At 45.8% G+C, this 22,578-nt stretch overlaps 1 protein-coding gene across 1 annotated transcript in view; it reads left to right on the top strand.

Annotated features, from left to right (window-relative positions):
- Positions 1-22,578, top strand: part of DNAJC11 (DnaJ heat shock protein family (Hsp40) member C11) — a 73,631-nt gene that overhangs the window by 40,461 nt on the left and 10,592 nt on the right. Inside the window, exons 5-7 of the mRNA XM_082615290.1 lie at positions 17,869-17,997; positions 18,930-19,052; positions 19,933-20,006. Of these exons, the coding sequence (XP_082471416.1) occupies positions 17,869-17,997; positions 18,930-19,052; positions 19,933-20,006 (326 nt within the window). The remainder of the gene's footprint in view (positions 1-17,868; positions 17,998-18,929; positions 19,053-19,932; positions 20,007-22,578) is intronic.

The raw sequence follows: 22,578 nt of genomic DNA, 5'->3' as shown, positions 1-22,578 counted from the left end.
AGGTGAGGTTAAGAACTAAATTTTGCTTCAGCATCTCATTCGGCACCGTGTGGGAAACACTTGGCTTGGTCGGGTAGTGCATTGCCCCTGGTGGCTGGCTGGGTTTGGGTGGGGTCTGTTAGATGGGTTCTGGAAATGGCCCTCTGCTGATACCATCCACCTGCTCCTGTGGCCGAGGCCCAGTGGCTTCAGTGTGGCCAGTCACCTGTGAGTCTTGGCTTGTGTGAAGGTGCCCTGGACAGCACTGTGGGGCCAGAAGGAGTGAGTGCCGTGCCCAGCTCCGGTGTGCATCCCCTTTCCCTCCCCACCCTCCAGCCAACAGGGCACGTGGGCTCCACGTATGCTGGGGGAAGCGTGGGAGAACCTTGCACTTGGCGTCAAGAGCTCTGGCTTTGGATTCCACCCCCAGCCCCAGTTCTGCACCCCGGGTCCAGCCACTTCTCCAGTCTTAGCTCAGTTTCTCCCTGTGTGAAATGAGAGGTTTGCCATGAGGTCCAGTGCTTGGGGTCAAGTCCTCAGACCCCAGAGTCCTTAGCTTAATTGCTTCTGTTTTCTGTCTTTAGGGCCATGTGGGAATAAATTCCTCTGTCTGTATTTCATGCTGGAAAACACCAAGCTCAGGTTGCTGGGGTCCTGGGGCCTCCAGGGCCCTGCACATTGAGCCAGCGTGGGGGTGAGGGGAGTTTATGACCAGACAGACGATGAGGTTCGTCTGCATCTCGAGGGCTGTGTGTGACTGGAGTCTTGACTGGACCCCCGTGGCCTTCCTCCCTCCATTTTGAAGATCCCTATTTTACTTGCATAATCTACCTCCATTTCTTGCCTTTTAGAGACTTAAGATCATACGATAGGCTTGTTCTGTGCCATGTTCACATCATATTGATTATTGTCATTCCTTTCTTTTGTTAATACCCATAAATCTTCTCTCTCTGTGGACAGCAGCCAGTTTGGGAATCGGACTTTTCACTGCCTTCCTAATGAGCTTGTCCAGACCCCATAGGAAGCAGGGCATTAAGTCAAGGATTGTTTAGGGGGCTTCATTGTCTGACTCTGAGAGTATCAACTCCTTTCTTTTGGACGCTGTTACATAAGAGTTTCGTGGAGATTGTTACTGTATTCCCTGGACCATTCATTTTCCTTTCTCCCTCTGCTATTACAGAGGTTGACATAAACTCCCTGGTAAGACCTTTCTGGTTTTAGAAAGGCCATCTTATCAGTGGTTCCTATAATAACTGAAAAACAAAATTTAGCTTTATCAGGAAAAAAAAATGTTAAATAACGTTATCAAGGAAGACATGTAACCATAATCCCCAAAAGATGTAAAGATGTAGGAGTATATCTTTACATAAAGATGTATGAGTACAGGGCTTCCCTGGTGGTGCAGTGGTTAAGAATCCGCCTGCCAGTGCAGGGGACACGGGTTCAAGCCCTGGTCCGGGAAGATCCCACATGCTGCGGAGCAACAAAACAAAGCCCATGCGCCACAACTACTGAGCCTGCGCTCTAGAGCCCGCGAGCCACAGCTACTGAAGCCCACGAGCCACAACTACTGAAGCCCACACACCTAGAGCCTGTGCTCCGCAACAAGAGAAGCCACCGCAATGAGAAGCCCGCGCACCGCAACGAAGAATAGCCCCCACTTGGCACAACTAGATAAAGCCCGCGCACAGCAATGAAGACCCAACACAGCCATAAATAAATAGAAAGATAGATAGACAAATTTATTTTTTTAAAAAAGATGTATGAGTATATTACTCAATTATTATTAAAGGATTTTTTTAAAAGGTTTGTTTTGGTTGCCATGGCTAATGATCATAGCCGGAATGAGCCCGTGGTTACCGCTTCAGTCTGTTCGGTGGAGGTGATTCTGATGTCATAAACTGAATTGGCTGGGCTGACAGGATAATCGTGCAGAAGAAAAGTTGTTGGAACCCATATGTTTGTCATGCTCAGTGGCAGAAAGGGGCTGCTATTGAAATTGAAGAAGTTGGACGTTGCCCCTTAAGGAGGAAGGACCAAGTCTGGGAAAGCGCTGAGCTAGAAAGCAGGTCTTTGGAGGAGAGGAGGGAGGTGGCCGACTGTGGCGAGGCGTAGAGGAAGCTACTTGAGTGGGTCGCAGCTGCACCCGCATCCTGCCAACGTGACCACTTACATAAGCAGGGTGTCAGGATAAGGTCCATGGGGCAGAAGTCTGGGGCAGGGGGAGTGGCTGGGGCCGAATAGCTCTTAGAAGCCCTGGTAAATTTGAGTTTGCTTCTCCATGACAGTGGAGAGTGCAGGCTCCAACTTCGATCTCAGACAATGGTCCCGTGGAGACAGTCTCACAAGAGCCACCACGGGTGCATCGGCTATAGAAAGGGCAAATTTCACATTGCGTCTTACTGTGATAGCCTCTTCCGGTGGAATTTTCAATTAGTAAATAGTTACTATCGAGACTGCATTTGACAGAAATTTCTCATATTATCCTTGTGGCCAGATAAAGAAATATAAACACAAAAATATTCAGAATGAACTACCATATGACCCAGCAATCCCACTCCTGGGCATATACCCAGAGAAAACCATAATTCCAAAAGATACATGCACTCCAGTGTTCATTGCAGCACTATTTACAATAGCCAGGACATGGAAACAACCTGAATGTCCATCAACAGAGGAATGGATAAAGAAGATGTGGTACATATATACAATGGAATATTACTCAGCCATAAGAAGGAATGAAATTATGCCATTTGCAGAGATGTGGATGGACATAGAGACTGTCATACAGAGTGAAGCAAGTCAGAAAGAGAAAAATATATAGTAACGCATATATGTGGAATCTAGAAAAGGTACAGATGAACCTATTTGCAAAGGTGAAATAGAGGCATATGCGCTCTTGAGCCCGTGAGCCACAACTACTGAGCCCGCGTGCCACAACTACTGAAGCCTGCATGCCTAGAACCTGTGCTCTGCAACAAGAAAAGCCACCACAATGAGAAACCCGCACACCGCAAGGAAGAGTAGCCCCTGCTCGCCACAACTAGAGATAGCCTGCGTGCAGCAACGAAGACCCAACATAGCCAAAAAGAAATATTAATTAATTAATTTTTTAAAAATAGAGGCATAGATGTAGAGAACAAACATATGGACATCAAGGGGGGATGGGGGGATGGGATGAATTAGGAGGTTGGGATTGACGTATATACACTGTTGATACTATGTATAAAATAGATAACTAATGAGAACCAACTGGGAACTCTCCTCGATGCTCTGTGGTGACCTAGATGGGAAGAAATCCAAAAAGGAGGGGAGATATGTATACCCAGAGCTGATTCACTTTGCTGTACAGCAGAAACTAACACAACATTGTAAAGCAACTATACTCCAATAAAAACTTTTCTTTAATTAAAATAAATAAATAAAAATATTCAGGATGGAACATTCCTGGCCGAATGAACAACTGATTCTACTCAGAGGGTTGATTAAGGTATCGTTTCCAACCTGGTGCCAAGCTTCTCATTGTGGGAGAAAGGCTCTAACTTGACACACTCAGGATTTCTGGGAGTGATGTCAGTGAGGATGTGTGTGTCACATTCACAGGTGGCCCAAGGTGGAAGGACAAAGCCAAGATTCTAAAAGATCCCAGTAAACTAGAGTGGGAGGGATAAATGTGCTGGCTGAGAGGAGGGGAGACAGGGAAATGATGGTCTTTAATTGACTCCCTGGCTTAAGATCAGCAACAAGGAACAGAACCGACAGCGGGAAGATGATCTGGGCTTGGTATAAGGAACATTGAACAAGGCAGCCTGCTGGGGATTAATGGAAACTGCACTTTTATCCACACAGTGTGGCAGCGGGCTGGGTGGGGTATACAATGAAGATAAAAATACTGGGTTGGCCAAAAAGTTCGTTTGGTGTTCTGTAAGGTGGTTCTAGTAGCACTTAGTTGTCTTTAACCTCATTCAAAACAATTTTGTTAGATTGTATGGTGACAGCTGTCATATCAGCATGCATTTAAAAAAAACTTATCAAAATTGGTGAAATTTTGTGTAACAATTTTAATATTGAAGAGGGAGGAAAAAAGCAACATTTTCAGCATACTATGCGTTATTATTTCAAGAAAGGTAAAAATGCAACTGAAACGCAAAAAAAAAAGATTGGTGCAGTGTATGGAGAAGGTGCTGTGACTGATCAAATGTGTCATAAGTGGTTTGTGCGGTTTCATGCTGGAGATTTCTCGCTGGACGATGCTCCACAGTCGCTAGACCAGTTGAAGTTGATAGCGATCAAATCGAGACATTAATTGAGAAGAATCAATGTTACACCACGTGAGAAATAGCCGACATACTCAAAATATCCCAATCAAGCGTTGAAAATCATTGGCACCAGCTTGGTTATGTTAATCGTTTTGATGTTTGGGTTCCACGTAAGTTAAGCAAAAAAAACCTTGATTGTATTTCTGCATGTGATTCTCTACTAAAACGTAACGAAAACATTGCATTTTTTTTTTTTTTTTTTTTTTTTTTGTGGAACGCGGGCCTCTTACTGTTGTGGCCTCTCCCATTGCGGAGCACAGGCTCCGGACGCACAGGCTCAGCGGCCATGGCTCACGGGCCCAGCCGCTCTGCGGCATGTGGGATCTTCCCAGACTGGGGCACAAACCCGCGTCCCCTGCATCAGCAAGCGGACTCTCAACCACTGCGCCACCAGGGAAGCCCACAGTGCATTTTTAAAACAAATGTGACAGGCAGTGAAAAGTGGATACTGTGCAATAATGTGGAACAGAAGAGATTGTGGGGCAAGCGAAATGGACCACCACTAACCACACCAAAGGCTGGTCTTCATCCAAAGAAGGTGATGTTGTGTATATGGTGGGACTGGAAGGGAGTCCTCTATTGAGCTCCTTCTGGAAAACCAAACGATTAATTCCGACAAGTACTGCTCCCAATTAGACCAAGTGGAAGCAGCACTTGACAAAAAGCATCCGGAATTAGTCAACAGAAAATGCATAATCTTCCATAACGATAATGCAAGACTGCATGTTTCTTTGATGACCAGGCAGAAAAGCTTGGCTGGGAAGTTCCAATTTCTCTGTCATATTCACCAGACATTGCACCTTCAGATTTCCATTTATTTTCGGATTTCCATTTATTTTGGTCTTTACAAAATTCTCTTAATGGAAAAAATTTTCAATTCCCTAGAAGACTGTAAAAGGCACCTGGAACACTTCTTTGCTCAAAAAGATGAAAAGTTTTGGGAAGATGGAATTATGAAGTTGCCTGAAAAATGGCAGAAGGTAGTGGAACAGAACGATGAATACGTTGTTCAATAAAGTTCTTGGTGAAAATGAAAAATGTGTCTTCTTTTTACTTAAAAACCAAAGGAACTTTTTGGTCAACCCAGTAAGTTATCCAGGCTGTTCACAGAGCCGGCGTGGGAGTGGATCCCGGGCCGGCAGGTAGTGCTCCTGTCTCGGCGTGAGTTCCTTTGGGTCAGGAGTGGCTGAGCCTTTGATGCTGATGCCGTCTGATGGCCTCTGGGAAAGGGCTGGGCCCCATCTCTCCAGCTCCAGGCCCAGCCTGTGGGCGATGGTGTCATTTGGTTATGTTGGGCCCTCCCGATCAAGGAACATCTGAGACTTACGGGCACAAGAGGTCTATTAGGTTTTTGGGGGTTTTTTAAAATAATTTTTAATTTTTAACTTTTTTTTGGTTGCGTTGGGTCTTCATTGGTGCGCGTGGGCTTTCTCCAGTTGCGGCAGTTGGGGGCTACTCTTCGTTGAGATGCGCGGGCTTCTTATTGCGGTGGCTTCTCTTGCGGCAGAGCACAGGCTCTAGGTGCTCAGGCTTCAGTAATTGCGGCTCATGGGCTTAGTTGCTCCGCGGCATGTGGGATCTTCCCGGACCAGGGGTCAAATCCGTGTCCCCTGCATTGGCAGGCGGATTCTTAACCACTGCGCCACCAGGGAAGTCCTCTACTAGTTTTTAAATATGCATATCAGACCTTTTTGAGATATTAATCATTTTTAAGTAGCCCCTAGTTTCGAAGTCTAAAGTGTGGCAAATTTTTTTCGTGTGTGTGTGTGTGTGTGTGTGTGTGTATCTAAATAATATGTGTAAGTAGTTTAGAAAGTCAGGTAGTTACTAGGCTTATTTTTTTTTTAATGTTGCCCCCACCTTGTGGGTTCCTGACTCCTGTTCCTCACCCCTCCCTTCCGAGCTCTTTTCTCTGACATTTCCTACTACTTCTAAGTTGCATATTTACTCTGTTCTCTGTTTTTTTCAGTTTCAGTAATTATCTGTTGACCTCCTGCCAGAAAAGATACGGATATAGTTCTCCCAAACAACACATTTGTTTCAGTTCATCGAATGTAATTATAATACCCTTTAGGGTTAAATGAATATTCACTGTACAAATACTCAGTTGAGCCTGATAGTGTACTGTGATTACCTGCCTTCTCTTAATATGCTTTTTACTCCATGTGTTAGTAGTTGTCCCATTTGGTTCCTTTGATTAGTTTCCTATAAATCTGTCAGACACTTGTGTGTTCTCTCTCCTTTTGTTCCTGGTAGCATCCTTCTGGAGCTCTCCTCCATCATCCCCCATCCCAGTCCAGACTAGACTCTGCTTTCTAGGCCTGCCGTCCGGCTGTGACCTCAGGACTTTCCTCGCCAACTTCCTAGGACTGCCTTTGTGTTCATTCATTCAACAAATTGGCTTTGAGTGCCGGCCGAGAGAGGCACTGTTAGACACTCGGCAAAGCAGCCCCTTCCCTCGTGGAGTTTGGATTCCCTCCAACCTTTTCCTTGGTTGGCTCCCACACCTTCCCCTTTCTGGTTTATCTCTTTGCGGAGGAAACACATTCTCCAGTTGCTCCTTTACATAAGATGCCTAAAAGTCGAATTTCTTTTCCGTTTCATTCCCATTCAACTGTCTTTTAAAAGAAAAGATAATTTATATATAATCGTATGTATGTATGTAATTATATATACATACATAAATAGAAAAGATATGTGTAATATTATAAACTATAACATAGTAATAAACGCCTAGTACCCACTGCCTGACCCAAAAACAAGAATATTACCCATAACTTGCATTCACTTCCACATTTCTCTCCTTTTCCATCTCCCTGCCGGAAGGAAACACGATCTAAAAGGGTCCAATATGTGAATAAAGGAATGTATCAATAAAAAGAAAGAAAGGGAGGACGAATATAAAAGAAATAATATGAGAAATTTCCCAGAACTGAACGACTCAACTTTCCAGGTGGGAAGGGTCCACTCCACTCCCGGCACAAGCAAGAAACTCACACGGTCCTCATTCTGTTGCTTTTTAAATTTTGGATGTATGCTTAAGCAATATAGTGTTTCATTTTTATTGTTTTTGAGCTTTGTAAAAATGGTACCATGCTATAGGTATTCTTTTGGGGCTTGCTTTCTCCCCACCACTCATACTCTTCCAAAATTCTGTATGTTTCATGAAGCTGTGGCTTACTCATTTTCATTGCTGGGTACCACGGCTTATCCGTTCTCCTGCTGGTGGATATTTCAATTGTTTCCAGGTTTTTGCTGTTATGAACGTTGCTGCTGTGAACATTCCTGTGCATGTTTCCTGGTGCACGTGTGCAAGGCTATCTCTTGAGTGTGTGTGTGTGCATGTGTTTGCACATATGCACGTACACCCATATACCACACACACCTAGATATGAAATTTATGGGTCCTAATATATGCACATGTTGCCATATTATTTCCCAGAGGTAAAACATTGACTTTGCATAACTCAAAATCAAGTTTATACTTGATGCTAAGTACTATAAAGCATATATCTTTATACTCTTCGTGATATATATGTGTGTGTAGATAGATACACTTGTGAAGTGTATGTATCTGTAACTTAATATTTGGTTATTTCTCTATATTTAATAATAGGTATTGCTTATTTTTGTCTATTTAGGCCTAAAAATTGTCAGTTTTATATAATTTGACTGGATATTAAATTCCGGTTTGGAAATTATTTTTCCTCCAAGGCCTCAGAAGACCTTGTTCGAAGGCTTCTAGCTTACAAGGTTGCTGTTGAGAAGACTAGTTCTAATTCCTTATTCTTGTGTGTGATGTTCTTTTCCCCCTTTGATAACCCTTAGGGTCTTTCTCTCTGGGTTTTCACGATGGAGAATCTTGGGGTGACTTTCTCACTCGTGCTGATAGTTATAGCAGACCTTCCCACCTGGAAAATTGAGTGGTCTTCAGTTCAGAGACATTTTCTAGTATTTTTTTTCCCCTCCTTTCTCTCTTTCCAGATTCCTTTATTCACATATTGGACCCTTTGGACTAATAATTTCATCTTTTTTCTCCCTCTCCATTTTGCATATTTTTCATTTAATTCTACTTTTTTGGAGATTTTTTTTCCTAGATTATTTTCCAACCTTTCTATTCAAGGAATATAGAAAATTTTTTAATTTGTCTATAGTTTTTAATATCTTAGACTTTCTTATTCTCATATTTCTTGTTTTTTTCATGGGAAGTAATGGGGTAGGAATTTGGCATTTGAAGATGCCCCAGGTTCAAATCCTGTCTCTGACACTTATCACCTGTGACCTTGCACAAGAGACTGCACCTCTGTGCTCCTCAGTTTCTTCACCTGAAATGGAGAAAATAGTGCCTACTCACTGTTGATAAGAAGATTAAATGGAAGAGTTCCTGGCACATAGTAAGCGTTCATAAATGTTTTTTATTATCAATGCAATATCTCTTATTTTTCTAAGGATATTACCTACAGATTTCTTGCCATTTTCTTTGGCATTTGTATTCTGTGCTTCTTTCTGGTTCTTTCTGATCTTTACTTGGTTTCAGACTTTGGTGTTGGAGGTTCTCCTCAAATGTCTGGTAGTCCTCGGCTGTCTGCCATGAAGAGTGAGGCGGTGAGGCTGAGTAGACACTGCATGTTACTTGGCCGGGCTCCTCCCCAATGGGCTTAACTCTGGGGTGTTTGGGTGGGGAGCACCCACGCACACACACCCCACCCAACCCCACCAAAGGTCAGCGTCCAAAGGCTTCCTCTCATTAGCAGATGGTTTTTCTCTTGAGAAGAAACCTGCGGTCTCCTGCCTGGCTGCCAGCAGTCTCATAGCTGAGTGGGGTAGGAAGTTGAGGACGGGACCATTCAGTGTGTAGTCCCCCTCACCCTATTTCCAGTACGGGCCCCACTCCCCCACTGCTGTGCCTGGAATGCCTTCATGTGACTTCTCCAAAGAACAAGCCTCTGTCACTTGGCTCCCTGGGGGAGTGGGCAGGGGTCCACATTTCTGCAACTCCTGGGGTGCGTGGTGCCTCCACCTCCTGACCAGCAGCACTTAGGTTTCAGTTTTCTCTGCAGAATCAGCTACCATCTCTTCATCCTTTTCCAGTTTCTAAAAATTGATTAACACCTCTTATCTGTCACCTTTAGTTATCCTGTTCTTTTTGTCTTTGGCTTTGTCATTCCTTTATTGTTATTTCGGGAGGGAGGAGGATTTCAGGAGGACAGTGAGATAAACGTGTATGTGTTTTTAATCGCATTGGTTTAACCCATCCAAATTTATGTATTGGAGATAATTGCATTAGAAAAGACTGTGTTATTTATCCATAATCGTGAATGAGATAGAGGAACAAAAACTCTGTCAGCTGCAGCTTCTTCATTTAAAAAAAAAAAAAAAAAATGATCTGGGGCTTCCCTGGTGGCGCAGTGGTTGAGAATCTGCCTGCTAATGCAGGGGACACAGGTTCAAGCCCTGGTCTGGGAAGATCCCACATGCCGTGGAGCAACTAGGGCCGTGAGCCACAACTACTGAGCCTGCGCGTCTGGAGCCTGTGCTCCTCAACAAGAGAGGCCGCGACAGTGAGAGGCCCGCGCACCGCGATGAAGAGTGGCCCCTGCTTGCCACAACTAGAGAGAGCCCTTGCACAGAGGCGAAGACCCAGCACAGCCAAAAATAAATAAATAAATAAATTTATATTAAATAAATAAATAAATAAATGATCTGGTAGCCAGAGGTTGGGGAAAGGGGGGCGGGGTGGGGGGGAGGTAGGTGCCGTTGCAGAGGGCAACCAGAGGGATCCTTGTGGCAATGGGAGTGTTCTGTATCTTGACTATAGTGCTGCATACATGAACCCACATAGGTGATTAAGTGGTATAGAATTAAATATACAACCACAAATGAAAAAATAAAAATAAATAAAACTGAGGCGCTCCGAATAAGGTTGGTGGACTGTATCCATGCGACTATCCGATTTGTGATAGTTTGCTGTAGTTTTGCAAGTTTACTGCTGTGGAAGGCAGTACTTAGGGTCTCTTATTATTTCTTATAACTGCATGTGAATCTACAATGATCTAAATAAAATATTCAGTTATAAAAAAAAGACCCCAAGGCTAGTAAGTTAACTCAGCTACATCACAATATGTTCACCGACTAAAAATTCAGATTCTCAGGCCCTGCCTCGGAGGAAATAAATAGGAGTCTATCAGTCTGCTACCTGGGAATCTGTATTTATACAAGTCCCCACCCCAGGAATTCAGATGCGTGGCTGAATTTGAGAAGTATTGCAGTAGTCTGCAGATGAGAGAACAAACAGGTATCTTTTTTACATTGTTTTGTTATCAGTTAAAGAAAAAAAGGATTGACTTATGAATGGAGTATTTGGTAGTCCAGGAAGATGGTGATCCAGTGGGGTTGTAGTTTACAGGTTAGAATGGGCGCTTACAGGTAGCATTCAGCTACTTCCCCTTGTGTTTAGCTCCTTAAACCTTTGAATCTTATCAGTTTGTGATCTTCATTAAGTAGCTCAAAACTTGAGAAACTAAGTAAATAGATTCTTTTGACAACCTGTGTTATACTCGAATGACTGTGACCTGATTAAAGATAGTATGAAACTGTGGGGTGTGTTCCCGTGGAGTCTGTCAGCTCTGCTCATTGGTGGGAGGGGTGACTGTCCCCTGCTATAGATTGAATCTTTGCGCTCCAAAAAAAGCCTCAAAGGTCTCAGTTGAAAATCTGCAGCTGCCGGCTGTCCCACTGACAGTTTTTCAGCAGCATCATCGTTGTGTGGAGCTAAATGATGTGAAACTCAAATTTCAGCGTCCATAAATAAAGTTTTATCGGAACACAGCAAAGCTTATTCATTTACAGGTTACCTGTGGCTGTTTTGCACTACAGCAGCAGAGGTGAGCAGTTCCCACAAAGCCTTAAGTACTACCTGGCTCTTTACAGGAAAAGTTCGACTACCCTGCTCTAGAAAAATAAGGTGAGATGTGCTTGTAGCAGGGGAAAAAAATAAACAAAAGGCTTTAAAAGTTTTGTGATTTGCACTTAATAGCAAAGATTACCTAAAAGTATTTTCCTTTGTAAACTTTTTATTTGAAAAAATGCGATTTAGTAACAATTTAATAATAAAAGGACATAAACTTGCATATATTGAGCTAGAAGCTGTTGGAAAAAATCCAACCCATTAATTTATCCAGAATTAGAGCTTATCTTTTCTCTTTCTTCTTTTTCTCGATCCTTTTTGATCCTCTGTTAAAATTCAGATCCAACTGTCTTTCCTAAGTCATGACATCTCATTGTATGAAAAGCATATTACGTTGAAAGTGAAAATGAATTGTAAGTTGCAGTCAACCCCCTGTGTGGCTCACAGAGAAGAAGTCTATCTAGTTCTGGTGCTGTGACCAGTCCATTTTCAAAAGGTCGTTTCCTGGAAATGGAAGAAGAGCAGATGGCAGGCTTCTGAACCACTCTCTGAGTAGAAGATGATCAGTCCCTCTCTGGGGTGGCTCTTCAGGTGTGGCTGGCGCTTGAGCCTTACATTCTCTGGGTCATTTTCTTTCTTTTTTGGTGGGGGGGTCACTTTCCATAGACTTGGATCAACACCAAAGGCCACTGAGTCACGAAAGTCACTGGCTCATTGAAGTTTTCCACTGTTTTGGCCTTGTTTAAAGAAACAACAAAATAGTTGAGAAAGTGATGCCTTCAGCACTATTTTTAAACTTCTAAAGTCCACTCTACCCTCTGGTGAATCCGTTGACTGTCAGTATGGAGTTAACACAAATGTTTATCATTTCAAAGGTTTTCTTTGGGAAAGGAAAGAAAACCGTATTTAACGTTATTCTGGAAGTTTTAGACAATACAATTAGACAAATAACAAGAGAGAGAAAAACACTGAAAGGGTTTTCATTGTTTGCATATGGTATCATTGCCTGTCTTTAAAGAACCAACTGAAAACTGTCGGGGCTTGTGAGTTGAATGAGGTGGCTGATGACGAAACCCACACACGTAAGTCAGTAGCTGGTGATACTGCTGACATCGTGACCCTGCTTCCCTCCTCACCCAAGCACAGAGCCAGGGGGAGCCTGCAGGTCAGACCGGGTGGCTCTGCCCTGCCCTCTGGTGGCTTACGTCATTCATAGTCAGCCAGCATCCTGACGGTGACCTGTAGGCGGGGTGACTGCGTCATTCAACTTCCAAATCAGGACATTTTTGAGAGTGAAAAGGGGTGTTCAGAAGAAAGTAGCAGAAGCGGAATCATTATTTTTGGCATACACTTACATACTTTAATCGGTGTATATCCTTCTCTGATATTTTGTGTTCTGGTTACGTGCTGCCGCATGACGAACCTCTCCAAAGTGTAGCAGCTTGTGAGAACGATTCGATTTTCTCCTCGCTCCTGTGGAGTGACTGGCCTCGGCGGATGGTTCTTGCCTGGGGTCTCCCCATGCAGCCCAGTGGTAGCTAGGTCATGTTGAAGATGGCATCTGCACGCCTGTGCCTCTCCTACACTGCAGCTGTGGTGGCCAAGGGTGGCCTGCCGTCTCTCGCAGGCGGCCTCTACCCCGGCTACCTTGACTCCCAGCCTGGCAGTCTCAAGGTAGTTGGGTTGTTTCACGGTAGCTAGCTTCCCCTGGGGCCTAGACGAAGCTGCAAGGTTCCTTGTGACCTGGCCTTGGAGTCTGCGCCATCCCATCCCCTGCATCCTCTTGGGCAAAAGCAAGTCCTGGGTCACTGCAAATCGAGGAGGGGGCTCTGTGCAGGGCTGCAATCCCAGCAGGCATGCCTTTGTGGGAGGCCTTCCTGGGATTCTCGAGTCCACGCTGTGTCACCGCTGTTTTTCTTTTTTTAAAATAAATTTATGTATTTTTGGCTGTGTTGGGTCTTGGCTGCTGCACGCGGGCTTTCTCTAGTTGCAGCAAGCGGGGGCTACTCTTCGTTGAGGTGCGCAGGCTTCTCATTGCCGTGGCTTCTCATTGCAGAGCATGGGCTCTAGGCACGTGGACTCAGTAGTTGTGGCTCATGGGCTCCAGAGCCCAGGCTCGGTAGTTGTGGCTCACAGGCTTAGTTGCTTCGCGGCATGTGGGATCTTCCCAGCCCAGGACTCGAACCGATGTCCCCTGCATTGGCAGGCAGATTCTCAACCACTGCGCCACCAGGGAAGTCCCCCACCACTGTTTTTAATTGAGGTATAATTAATTTACAATATTATATGAGTTTCAGGTGTACAACTTAATGATTCAAAAATTTTATAGGCCGCTCTATTTATAGTTAGTATAAAATATTGGCTATATTTCCTGTGTGTCCTTGTAGCTTATTTATTTTAAACATAGTAGTTTGTAACTCTTAATCCCCAACCCTTATCATTCCCCTTCCTCCTTCCCCCTCCCCACTGCTAACCACTAGTTTGTTCTCTATGAGTCTGTTTCTTTTTTGTTATATTCACTAGATTGTTTGATTTTTTTTATCCCACATATAAGTGATAACATACTGTATTTCTCTTTCTCTGTCTGAGTTATTTCACTAGGGATAATACCCTCCAGGTCTATCTATGTTGTTGCAAATGGCAAACTTTCATTCTTACTTTTTTTTTAACATTTATTTATTTATTTGGCTGTGCCAGGTCTTAGTTGCAGCATGTGGGATCTAGTTCCCTGACCAGGTATCGAACCTGGGCCACCTGCATTGGGAGTGTGGAGTCTTAGCCACTGGACCACCAGGGAAGTCCCAAACTTTCATTCTTTTTTATGGCTGAGTAATATTCCAGTGTGTGTGTGTGTGTGTGTGTGTGTGTGTGTGTGTGTGTGTGTGTGTGTGTGTGTGTGTGTGTGTGTGTGTGTGTGTGTGTGTGTGTGTGTGTGTGTGTGTGTGTGTGTGTGTGTGTGTGTGTGTGTGTGTGTGTGTGTGTGTGTGTGACATCTTCTTTATCCATCTGTTGATGGACAGGTTACTTCCATATCTTGCCTGTTGTAAATAATGCTGCTATGAACATTGGGGTGCATGTATCTTTTTGAATTAGTGTTTTCATTTTCTTTGGGTATATAACCAAGAGTGGGATTGCTGGATCATATGGTAGTTCTATTTTTAGTTTTTTGAGGAAGCTCCATACTGTTTTCCACAGTGGCTGCACCAGTTTACATTCCCACCAACAGTGTACCAGGGTTCCCTTTTCTCCACATCCATTTATGATCTTTTGAATGCTTCATCAAGTTTAGATGCCACAAAACTATCGGAAGACCTTGTCAATTTCATTCCATTCCAGGAGAGGATATAAATTTAACCAATTAAAAATGACAGCTCCACCAGAAGATTCCTACCAAAAACTGAGATATTCTAAAATGCCATTATGGAATTTCAAAATGAAATAAACAGAGCTCTTATTTTATTTGTTCAGTTTTTCCTTCCTCAGGAGATCAATTTCAGAGTATTCTTGGTTACACACTTCTCAGTGATTGCAATTTCTTAAATATTTTAAAAGCTGCAGGATTTATATTTAAAGGTTTTTTTAAAAGGAGTTCTCCAAAGGCTCATACTTTCCTGATTCACAATTTTTAACAGACACCATGCTGCAATTTTTCGTATTCAGAATCAGCTTCAAAAAAACAATTCTGTTACTCTGTGAATATACAAAAATATTTGTACGTTTTTGACAGCTTTAGCTTTATTTTCCATAGGCAGAATATCACAGCTTGTTTTGACAAAGTTATGCATTGTGTACACCATAACTAATTCTAAGACTGTTTCTGCTCCATGCGTTTCTTGATTTAATTAAAATGCTTTTACCATGAGGCTGTACCTTCACCAAAATTGGTGTTTGAGTATTACCACAGAAACAAACCATTTTACATTCATTGTGGAACTTTTGACTGGGTTTACAGTAACATTTATAATAATGTCAGGTGTTTCACCTTCAACAAAGCAAACAATTATTAAGGATTAACTTAAGTGATTTTTTTGTTTGAAGCATATGGTTGACACTGATATGAAAGTGGTATCATTAGTTGTGAGGTTCTTCTGCTAATAGAACCAGCTTATAAACGGCTATTGCTTTACCTTCGTGCATGCGTTACAAACCTTAGAATGGAAAAATGAGTAAAATTAACAGAGGCACTACCATTTGATCTAAATGAAAAGTCATTTTTCACAGCTATATGTAAATACACTGCCGCTACAGCCTCACTTTGGGTCTCAGTCTTTAAAGAATGACTCACTGTTGAAGAAGATGCTAAGACTTGATGTTCATATGGTTGGTGTGGGTGGTCAGTGTTCATCAACTTTCTGAGAAAGTGGAAATTTAGTCCTAATTTTTTTTTCATTGAACATACACTATGTTTAATCTCATTCCTGCTTGAAGAGTTTATCAAAAATGAAAGCATTACCCCCTGTCCCACCCCCAGAAAAAAAAAAAAGAAAGAAACCTTGCAGATTTATATCAGGAGTTGCCAAGTTTGGCCCACTGCTTCTTTTTGTGTGACCTATGAGGTAAGAATGGTTTTTATTTTTTTATTTTTTTATTTTTTTATTTTTTATTTTTTTGCGGTATGCGGGCCTCTCACTGTTGTGGCCTCTCCCGTTGCGGAGCACAGGCTCCGGATGCGCAGGCCCAGCGGCCATGGCTCACGGGCCCAGCCGCTCCGCGGCATATGGGATCCTCCCAGACCGGGGCACGAACCCGTATCCCCTGCATCGGCAGGCGGACTCTCAACCACTGCGCCACCAGGGAGGCCCGGTTTTTATATTTTTAAATGGTTGGGGGGAAAATCCAAAGAAGAATTGTATTTTGAGATGTGAAAATTATCTGAAATTCACATTTCAGTGTCAATAAACAAAGTTTTATTGGAACACAGTCAGGCCCAGTGCTTTGCTGGATAGTCTGACTGCTTTCCCCACAACAGACGTGAATTGCAGCAGAGACCGTGTGGCCCACGACGCCTGAAGTATGTCCTGTGGCCCTTCACAGCCAGCGTGCCGGCTCCTGGTTTACACCATTCAGGAGAAGGGGGAGAACGCCAGCAGCTCTCTGGTACCTTCTCCTGCAGGACTGGCCCACCTCTGTTTCCCACTCGTTCACATACACCTGGAGTTGCCCCTGGACCGGTGGCTTGACAGCTTAACGCATGTCACAGGCCCAGGCATTGGCCACCTGCCTGATGTGCCAAACGGGCAGCAGCTTCTAATAGTTCTCCCGCCGCCAGCTGCGGCTGGGAGGGCTGTGTCTAGCCACCGTCTCAGCAAGCACCTGCGTGCAGTCCTGGAGTGGGAAGTGCTGCTCGCGCCACCTGGAAGGAGGCAGGAGCAGAGTGGTGGGTTAGCCTTGTCACCTCCTAAATTCTCCCTGCATCCCACACACCTAGCTGAGACGGTGGCCAGTGCTAGAAGCACAGAGTGAAGGCTGCCACCAAACCCACTCTGGCTGCTTAGATTCGGACAGCTATTGATGATCATACTGTTGGTGATGAAAATGCTATTGGTGGTGATGTCACTTTGTTTAAAAATGAACATCTGGGATAACTGCTAAACCAACCAAAACATCAAGGTTAAACTGGTATTATCCCGGATGAACCCCGCCCGTTCTGCTACGTGAACAGCCACACCCAGCACCTCCCAGTCCCACCTGCCTCCCTCTGCTCCAGCCCCAGTGGCCTCCGTGCTCCTCCATGGGAGTCTCGCAGGCTCATCCCTTGTTTTCCTCTCATACCCAGCTCACGTGTCCCCTTCTCGGGAAGAGCACACGTTCTCCCAAGCTCCTTTTGGGGTGATAGAAGTGTCCTGTATCGTGATTTTGGAGGTGGTTTCACAAGTGTACACACCTGTCAAAACTCATTAAATTGTACACTTCAAACGGGAGTGGTTTATATTGTTACATGTAAATTAAACCTCAATGAAGTTTTTTTTTTTTTAATGGGCTGCAGAGAATTTAATAAAAATGTGTGTGGGGTCATGTCTTTATATGTTGGATTAAGGTATCTGCCCATTTGTAAGGTCTTATGACAGTAAAAGAAAATAATAAACATTGATTTTCTGAGTAAAGAGCATTTTTATCAGCAAAATTTTAGCTTATTATTTCTTGAGAGAATGGGGTTCTGTTTCTCATAATTTAAGTCTCAAATTAATTTTAGGAGGCGGAACAATTTTTAAATCTGCCGTTTGTTCTTTATTTGGTTTGCACTTCTTTGTCTTTGAAGGTATTTTTATATTTTAAAGACTCTTATGGTACTTTTGTGACATAAGAGTGTTTAGAATTGAATGTTAAAAGTGTTTAATCCATGTAGCTAGTTTCTAGGTGGTTTTCTGCATTTGAGGGTTACATCCAGAGATGAGCAATTCAGAGCCATGAAAGAGGTCAATCTTCTTGTCCTACCACTTGTCCTCGGTGAGTCATCCGCCTGTGGACACGCCTGGCTTTCTGACTCTACGAGTCAGTGGTGCTCGACCACTGTTCGAACGGGTTTGAACCGTGGCATTTGTGCCCCGTGGGCTCGTGGAGTCCCGCGCAGCCAGTGAACCACGCGGCTGCTGAAGTATAGAGTATTGTCTTTCATCGCACAAATCCCAAGCCTGGTGCTGACTGCTTGTTTTTCTGCCCCAGGGGACCATCAGCGTTGGCATCGACGCCACTGACCTTTTTGATCGCTACGAGGAGGAGTACGAAGATGTGTCAGGAAGTGGCTTTCCGCAGATTGAAATTAACAAGATGCACATATCCCAGTCCATTGAGGTAAAGCGCACAGACGCCTCCTCCAGTGCAAGGGGGCTCAGCAGGGGCACTCGGGTTAGCGACGTGCTGCGAGGTGCACAGCTGGGGTGAGAGGGTCTGCTCAGGGTTTGCTCATCTTTATGTATGAAAGGATGCACTTAGCCGCTTAAACAAAGAAGAGCTCTAGTCACGACCTTGTTCATACTGCTTTGCCAGCATGTCAGCAGCAAGAGTGCCAGGGGTGCATAGCTTCAGAGTCTCAGGGCTCTCCAGCAGGAAACTTTCGCTCATGCTGTAGAAGGGGGAGCCAAGGTCGTGACGATTTTAGGAGAGAAAGCAGCCCTCCATGGGAAATTCCAAGAACCGGCCTTAGTTTTAAGGCACACTCTCCTGTGTGCTGAGCCCTGGGGTCACTAAATGTCATCTTTCTGCCCGCTGTTTGGGTGTGGCAGTGTGAGGCCATCCTGCTGACAGTTAGCTGGGTCTCTGCCCCCCAGACTCATTCGCTTATTCTCCAGTGCATCAGCCTAGAGCGTGAAGTCCTAACTCAGGGAAACCTGCCCCCCATCTTGGGGCTTCCAGAGTCAGTCACTGCAGCCATGGGGAGGACTGGGAAGTCCCAGACGTCCTGCGTGGGGAGGCACGGGGTGAAGTTACCGTGCAGTCTGATGGCACTGGGACACCGAGAACCAGCCTCTAGCCCTGCGTCTCCCCTGGGTTTTTGCAATTTGCCCATTAAAGCTTTTGCAAAACCTGACCTCGGTGGCCACGTGCAGTTCGGATGCCAGGGTGAGAGAGAAGTGAGGCAGGTGAGGCAGCTCTGCATCCTTGCACACTTGAACTATGGACTCGCCTGCACTTGCGGCCTTGCACTGGGGGTGGATGCGTCAGGTCTGTCCTTGGCGCTTCCTGTTGCTTTGATTAATTTGTTACCAGCAGGTGTCATTTCCTAGGCACCCTTGACAGCTTCAGACACAGCCATCCTCTCTGGAAGCCTCTCCACCCAGAATGGCAACGGAGGGGGTTCCATTAACTTCGCGCTCAGACGAGTCACTTCTGCGAAGGGCTGGGGAGAGGTAAGAATGCCAGCGGGCGAGATCGTGTCGTCCACTGCAACAGAATGACCTCAGTTGGCCACATCACTGTGTAAGAGTGCCAGCTGTCACACTTGCATTCGTTGGCTGTCCCCAAGAGAAAACTGTGTCTCGTATCTGAGGATTGCTCTCAGTCTGCCGGGCAGCTCAAAGTTAGACTAGAACAACAAGATTTTCCCCTGATGCCAACCTCCAGAAATCCCACGTCTAGAAACTCAGCATCTCTGTTCCCTTAAGCAAAAACCTATAGGCTCTTCCCTTCTCCTGCACAGTGCGGAAGGCCGGTGCCTCCATCTCAGCGCTCTGGTCCACTGCTTGGCAGTCATTAAGCAGCCAGTTCTGCCGAGCAGATTGAGCTGCATCAAATTAACATTGAAGAGTTGCCTTGAAAGTCACCCAGAATAGTAACGAGGCAGCCAAAGCGGCTGGACTTCACGACTGCGAGTGCAGAACTGCTGGAGGGTTTAACATCAGCCCCCTGAGAGCCATCGCCGCTCCCCTGGGAGACCTGCAGGCGGTGCAGCGGAGCAGGTGGAAGTGCGCCTGTGCGGCACGAGGGCGGCCACCCCTGACTGCAGCGGGCACCGTGCAAATGGCCTGAGCTGGAGAGACAGGGCCCCGGGGCCAGCAGCACTCTCTTCAGAGGGGCCCAGGCCTCCTTGGGTCTGTGGAGACAGTTATCTCCCTTTGGCAAAGGTTAAGATGAGATATTAAGACTCTTCCACCCCCAGTTTTAGAGCCCTGAGGGCCGGTGGCATTGAACTAAACGAGGGAATTATAACCAGAGGTGCTTACCTGAGACTAGGGTTACTGCTGTGAGATAAAACACCATTAATTCTTTTTCTTTTTCTTTTTTGAACAGTTAGAGTTTGGAGCTGGGGACCTGCAGGGGCCTTTGTTTGGCCTAAAGTTGTTCCGTAATCTCACACCAAGATGGTAAATATAAAGAGATAAATGCCCTTTGGTGGTCTTTGTGGATTTAGGAGACCAGAACCTGCGTATTCTTTTTGTCAGAATCATCTGCAGTTACCTTGTCTGTCCTGCAAGGTCACTGAGGGCAGACCCTGCAGCTGGCATGGAGCCTAGGCACTGTGCTCGTTGCAGAGAGCACTGGATCGGGGGTGAGGGAGGTCTGCTTCTTGTCCCAGCCCAGGGCCAGGCTTCCGCTCCCCTGAGGATGCGGCTCCTGCCCTGCCTGGTCACCGTGGGCTGTGAAGACCATGATACACTGGAGGGAAAGCACTTCATAGGGAAGTGGGTCAGGGTCTGAAATATTTATGGGCTTGCGGGTCATTTCTTTGTCACAGAGAATGCGTTTTAGGTTCAGAGAGGGGCTTTAGTAAGCAGTGAGGCAGCCTGTTTATTAGGCACATTCGTGTTATGCCAGAGCCGTAAACCCCACCACCTCTGCTCTCCTTCGCCTTTGCTTTGGCAGTGATGAAGGACTGTCCCTTCTAGTAAGCAGAAGTGTCCTTATTCCCCATTGAGCTCAGATAAAAGAATTGGGTGGAAGGTAAACAACTCTTTCCTCTGGGGGATAAAATACAGCTAAAGGAATTCTGGAACAGAGCACGTTTGCAAAGAAAGGTGTTTCGCCTCCAGCCGGATGTGCGTCTGTGTGCCTGCAGCGCAAGACTGGTAAAGGCCAGTGTGCAGGGCCGTCCCACGCAGGGTAAGAAGCGTCGTGAGAGAGAGAAGCTGTGGCTTCTCGACGGGCAGATGAGCACAGCCCGAGCAGAGCCCCGAGAGCGGGGCTTCCAGGCAGAGAGCGAGGGGTAGACTAGACACCCCAGCACGGGGGTCACCCGCGTGCTGGTTAGAACACGGCTTCTCGGGCCTCTGCTCTGGGACTCGGACCCGGCAGGTCTGGGAGCGGGGCAAGGGTGAGGCTTTTAACCAGAACTCGAGGTGGGCAGTATATGTACGTGTCAGCGTTTTCCTAAGCTTGTCTGCTTGGGATCGTCCCCTCCGATGCTGCTGACGGAAAGCACAGGTTCCTGCCCCCACCCCCAGACCTCTCTCAGGTCCTCTGAGATGGGGGCCTGGAATCCATAGTTTTATCAAGCACCCCAGGTCATTCTGAAGACTAGACACATTTAGGAGGCACTCACTGAGGAAAATCTGTGGGCTGTTTCGTTCTGGTTGAGCCTCAAAGTGTCTGTCTGTTAAGTGGTCACCCAAGTCTAGGTGTGGCTGGTCATCAGCTTTTGCAGGTCTGGAAATTGAATTTCATCATAGTACCGGTTTATCAGACTTGAGAATGCAGATTTATAAAAAAGGATGCCAGCTTGTTAATGCACAGTGTCTCCTCCTCCGGGTGCCCCTAGTCCCTGGGTCGAGTTACTTTCAAGTCCAAACTGGTGATGAGAAGGTTATTGGTTGATGGGTGTGGGTGAGCCTGGAGAAAGGCAGGCGGCCGGCGGGAAGTTCTCCGCCTCCCAGGGCAGTGCCTGACTTGCTGCTCTGGCCCCAGAGTCTGTCTGTCTGTCTCTGTCTAGGACATGCTCCAGAAAAATACAAGATCATATTACTTTGATTAAACAGAGATCTCATTGTTTATGTTTTGATTGTTTTAAAAGTCACAGGGTGACTTTTATCTCTCCTCTCCCTGCTTGCCTCCCCCGAATGACCCAAGTGTGGCTAGAGGGGAAGAATGTGGCTGCCGTCCGGTGTGGCTGGAGTGTCAGATAAAGGGGACGAGGTTGGGTTGGGGGCCTTTGCAGAGCAAGGAGTTGATTCCTCATTCGTGTGGCCTTGGGAAGAGGTCTGTGAGCACAGGAGCAAATGTCCTCAGAGTTACCACGTGTATTATTATTTTAGGGGCACAAGCGAGGCCTCCAGAGCATAGGAAGGAAACAGGCACCTAGTGTATGACGGCTGTTCGCTGGAGGCAAGCTGTTTGCTCGTCTTTGAGCGGCTTGAGTGAAGGGCTGTGAGTTCCTTTGCTGTTGGAGTGAAATACCCCTTTTTATCCAGGAGATGGGGCTGACTCCCTCGGAAATCAACTTCAGAGACCTTTCGGGGACGGTCTGCTAGCTTCTCAAGTAGCTTTCGGTCAATACTTTGCAGCCCTGGGTGCACATCAGGATGGAAGGGTAGCTTTGAAAACTGCACTGACGCCTGGGCCCCCACCCGAAACGAATGACTTCATTGGTCTGGGGTGGGCCCTGGATAAGGGCTTCTCAAGACTGGCTGCACGTTTGCATCACCTGGCTAGCTTTTCCCACACCAGGTCTATAAATCAGCACACCTGGGGGCAGGAGCCGACCATCGGTGTTTTCAGATTCACCAGGTGAGTCCAGCGTGCAGCCAAGCTTGGGAACCTCCGCAGGTGGCTCTGACTTGCGACAGGATTGGATCTGCTGGTTTAGGAGCACAGACATGCAGGTGCCTCTTTGGCTGTAGCTGAAGTTGGAATGGGATGGGGGTGGGGAGTGCCACTTGGCGGGTGGGTAACTGGAGAGATTCCCTGGATCGCGGGCGGGGAGCCGTGGGAGTGGTGGCGAGC

Source organism: Mesoplodon mirus (assembly GCF_964341445.2).
Source record: "Mesoplodon mirus genome assembly, chromosome: 3".
Lineage (NCBI taxonomy): Eukaryota > Metazoa > Chordata > Mammalia > Artiodactyla > Ziphiidae > Mesoplodon > Mesoplodon mirus.
Note: the sequence above shows the minus strand (reverse complement) of the source record. Positions and strands in the feature narration are given on the sequence as shown.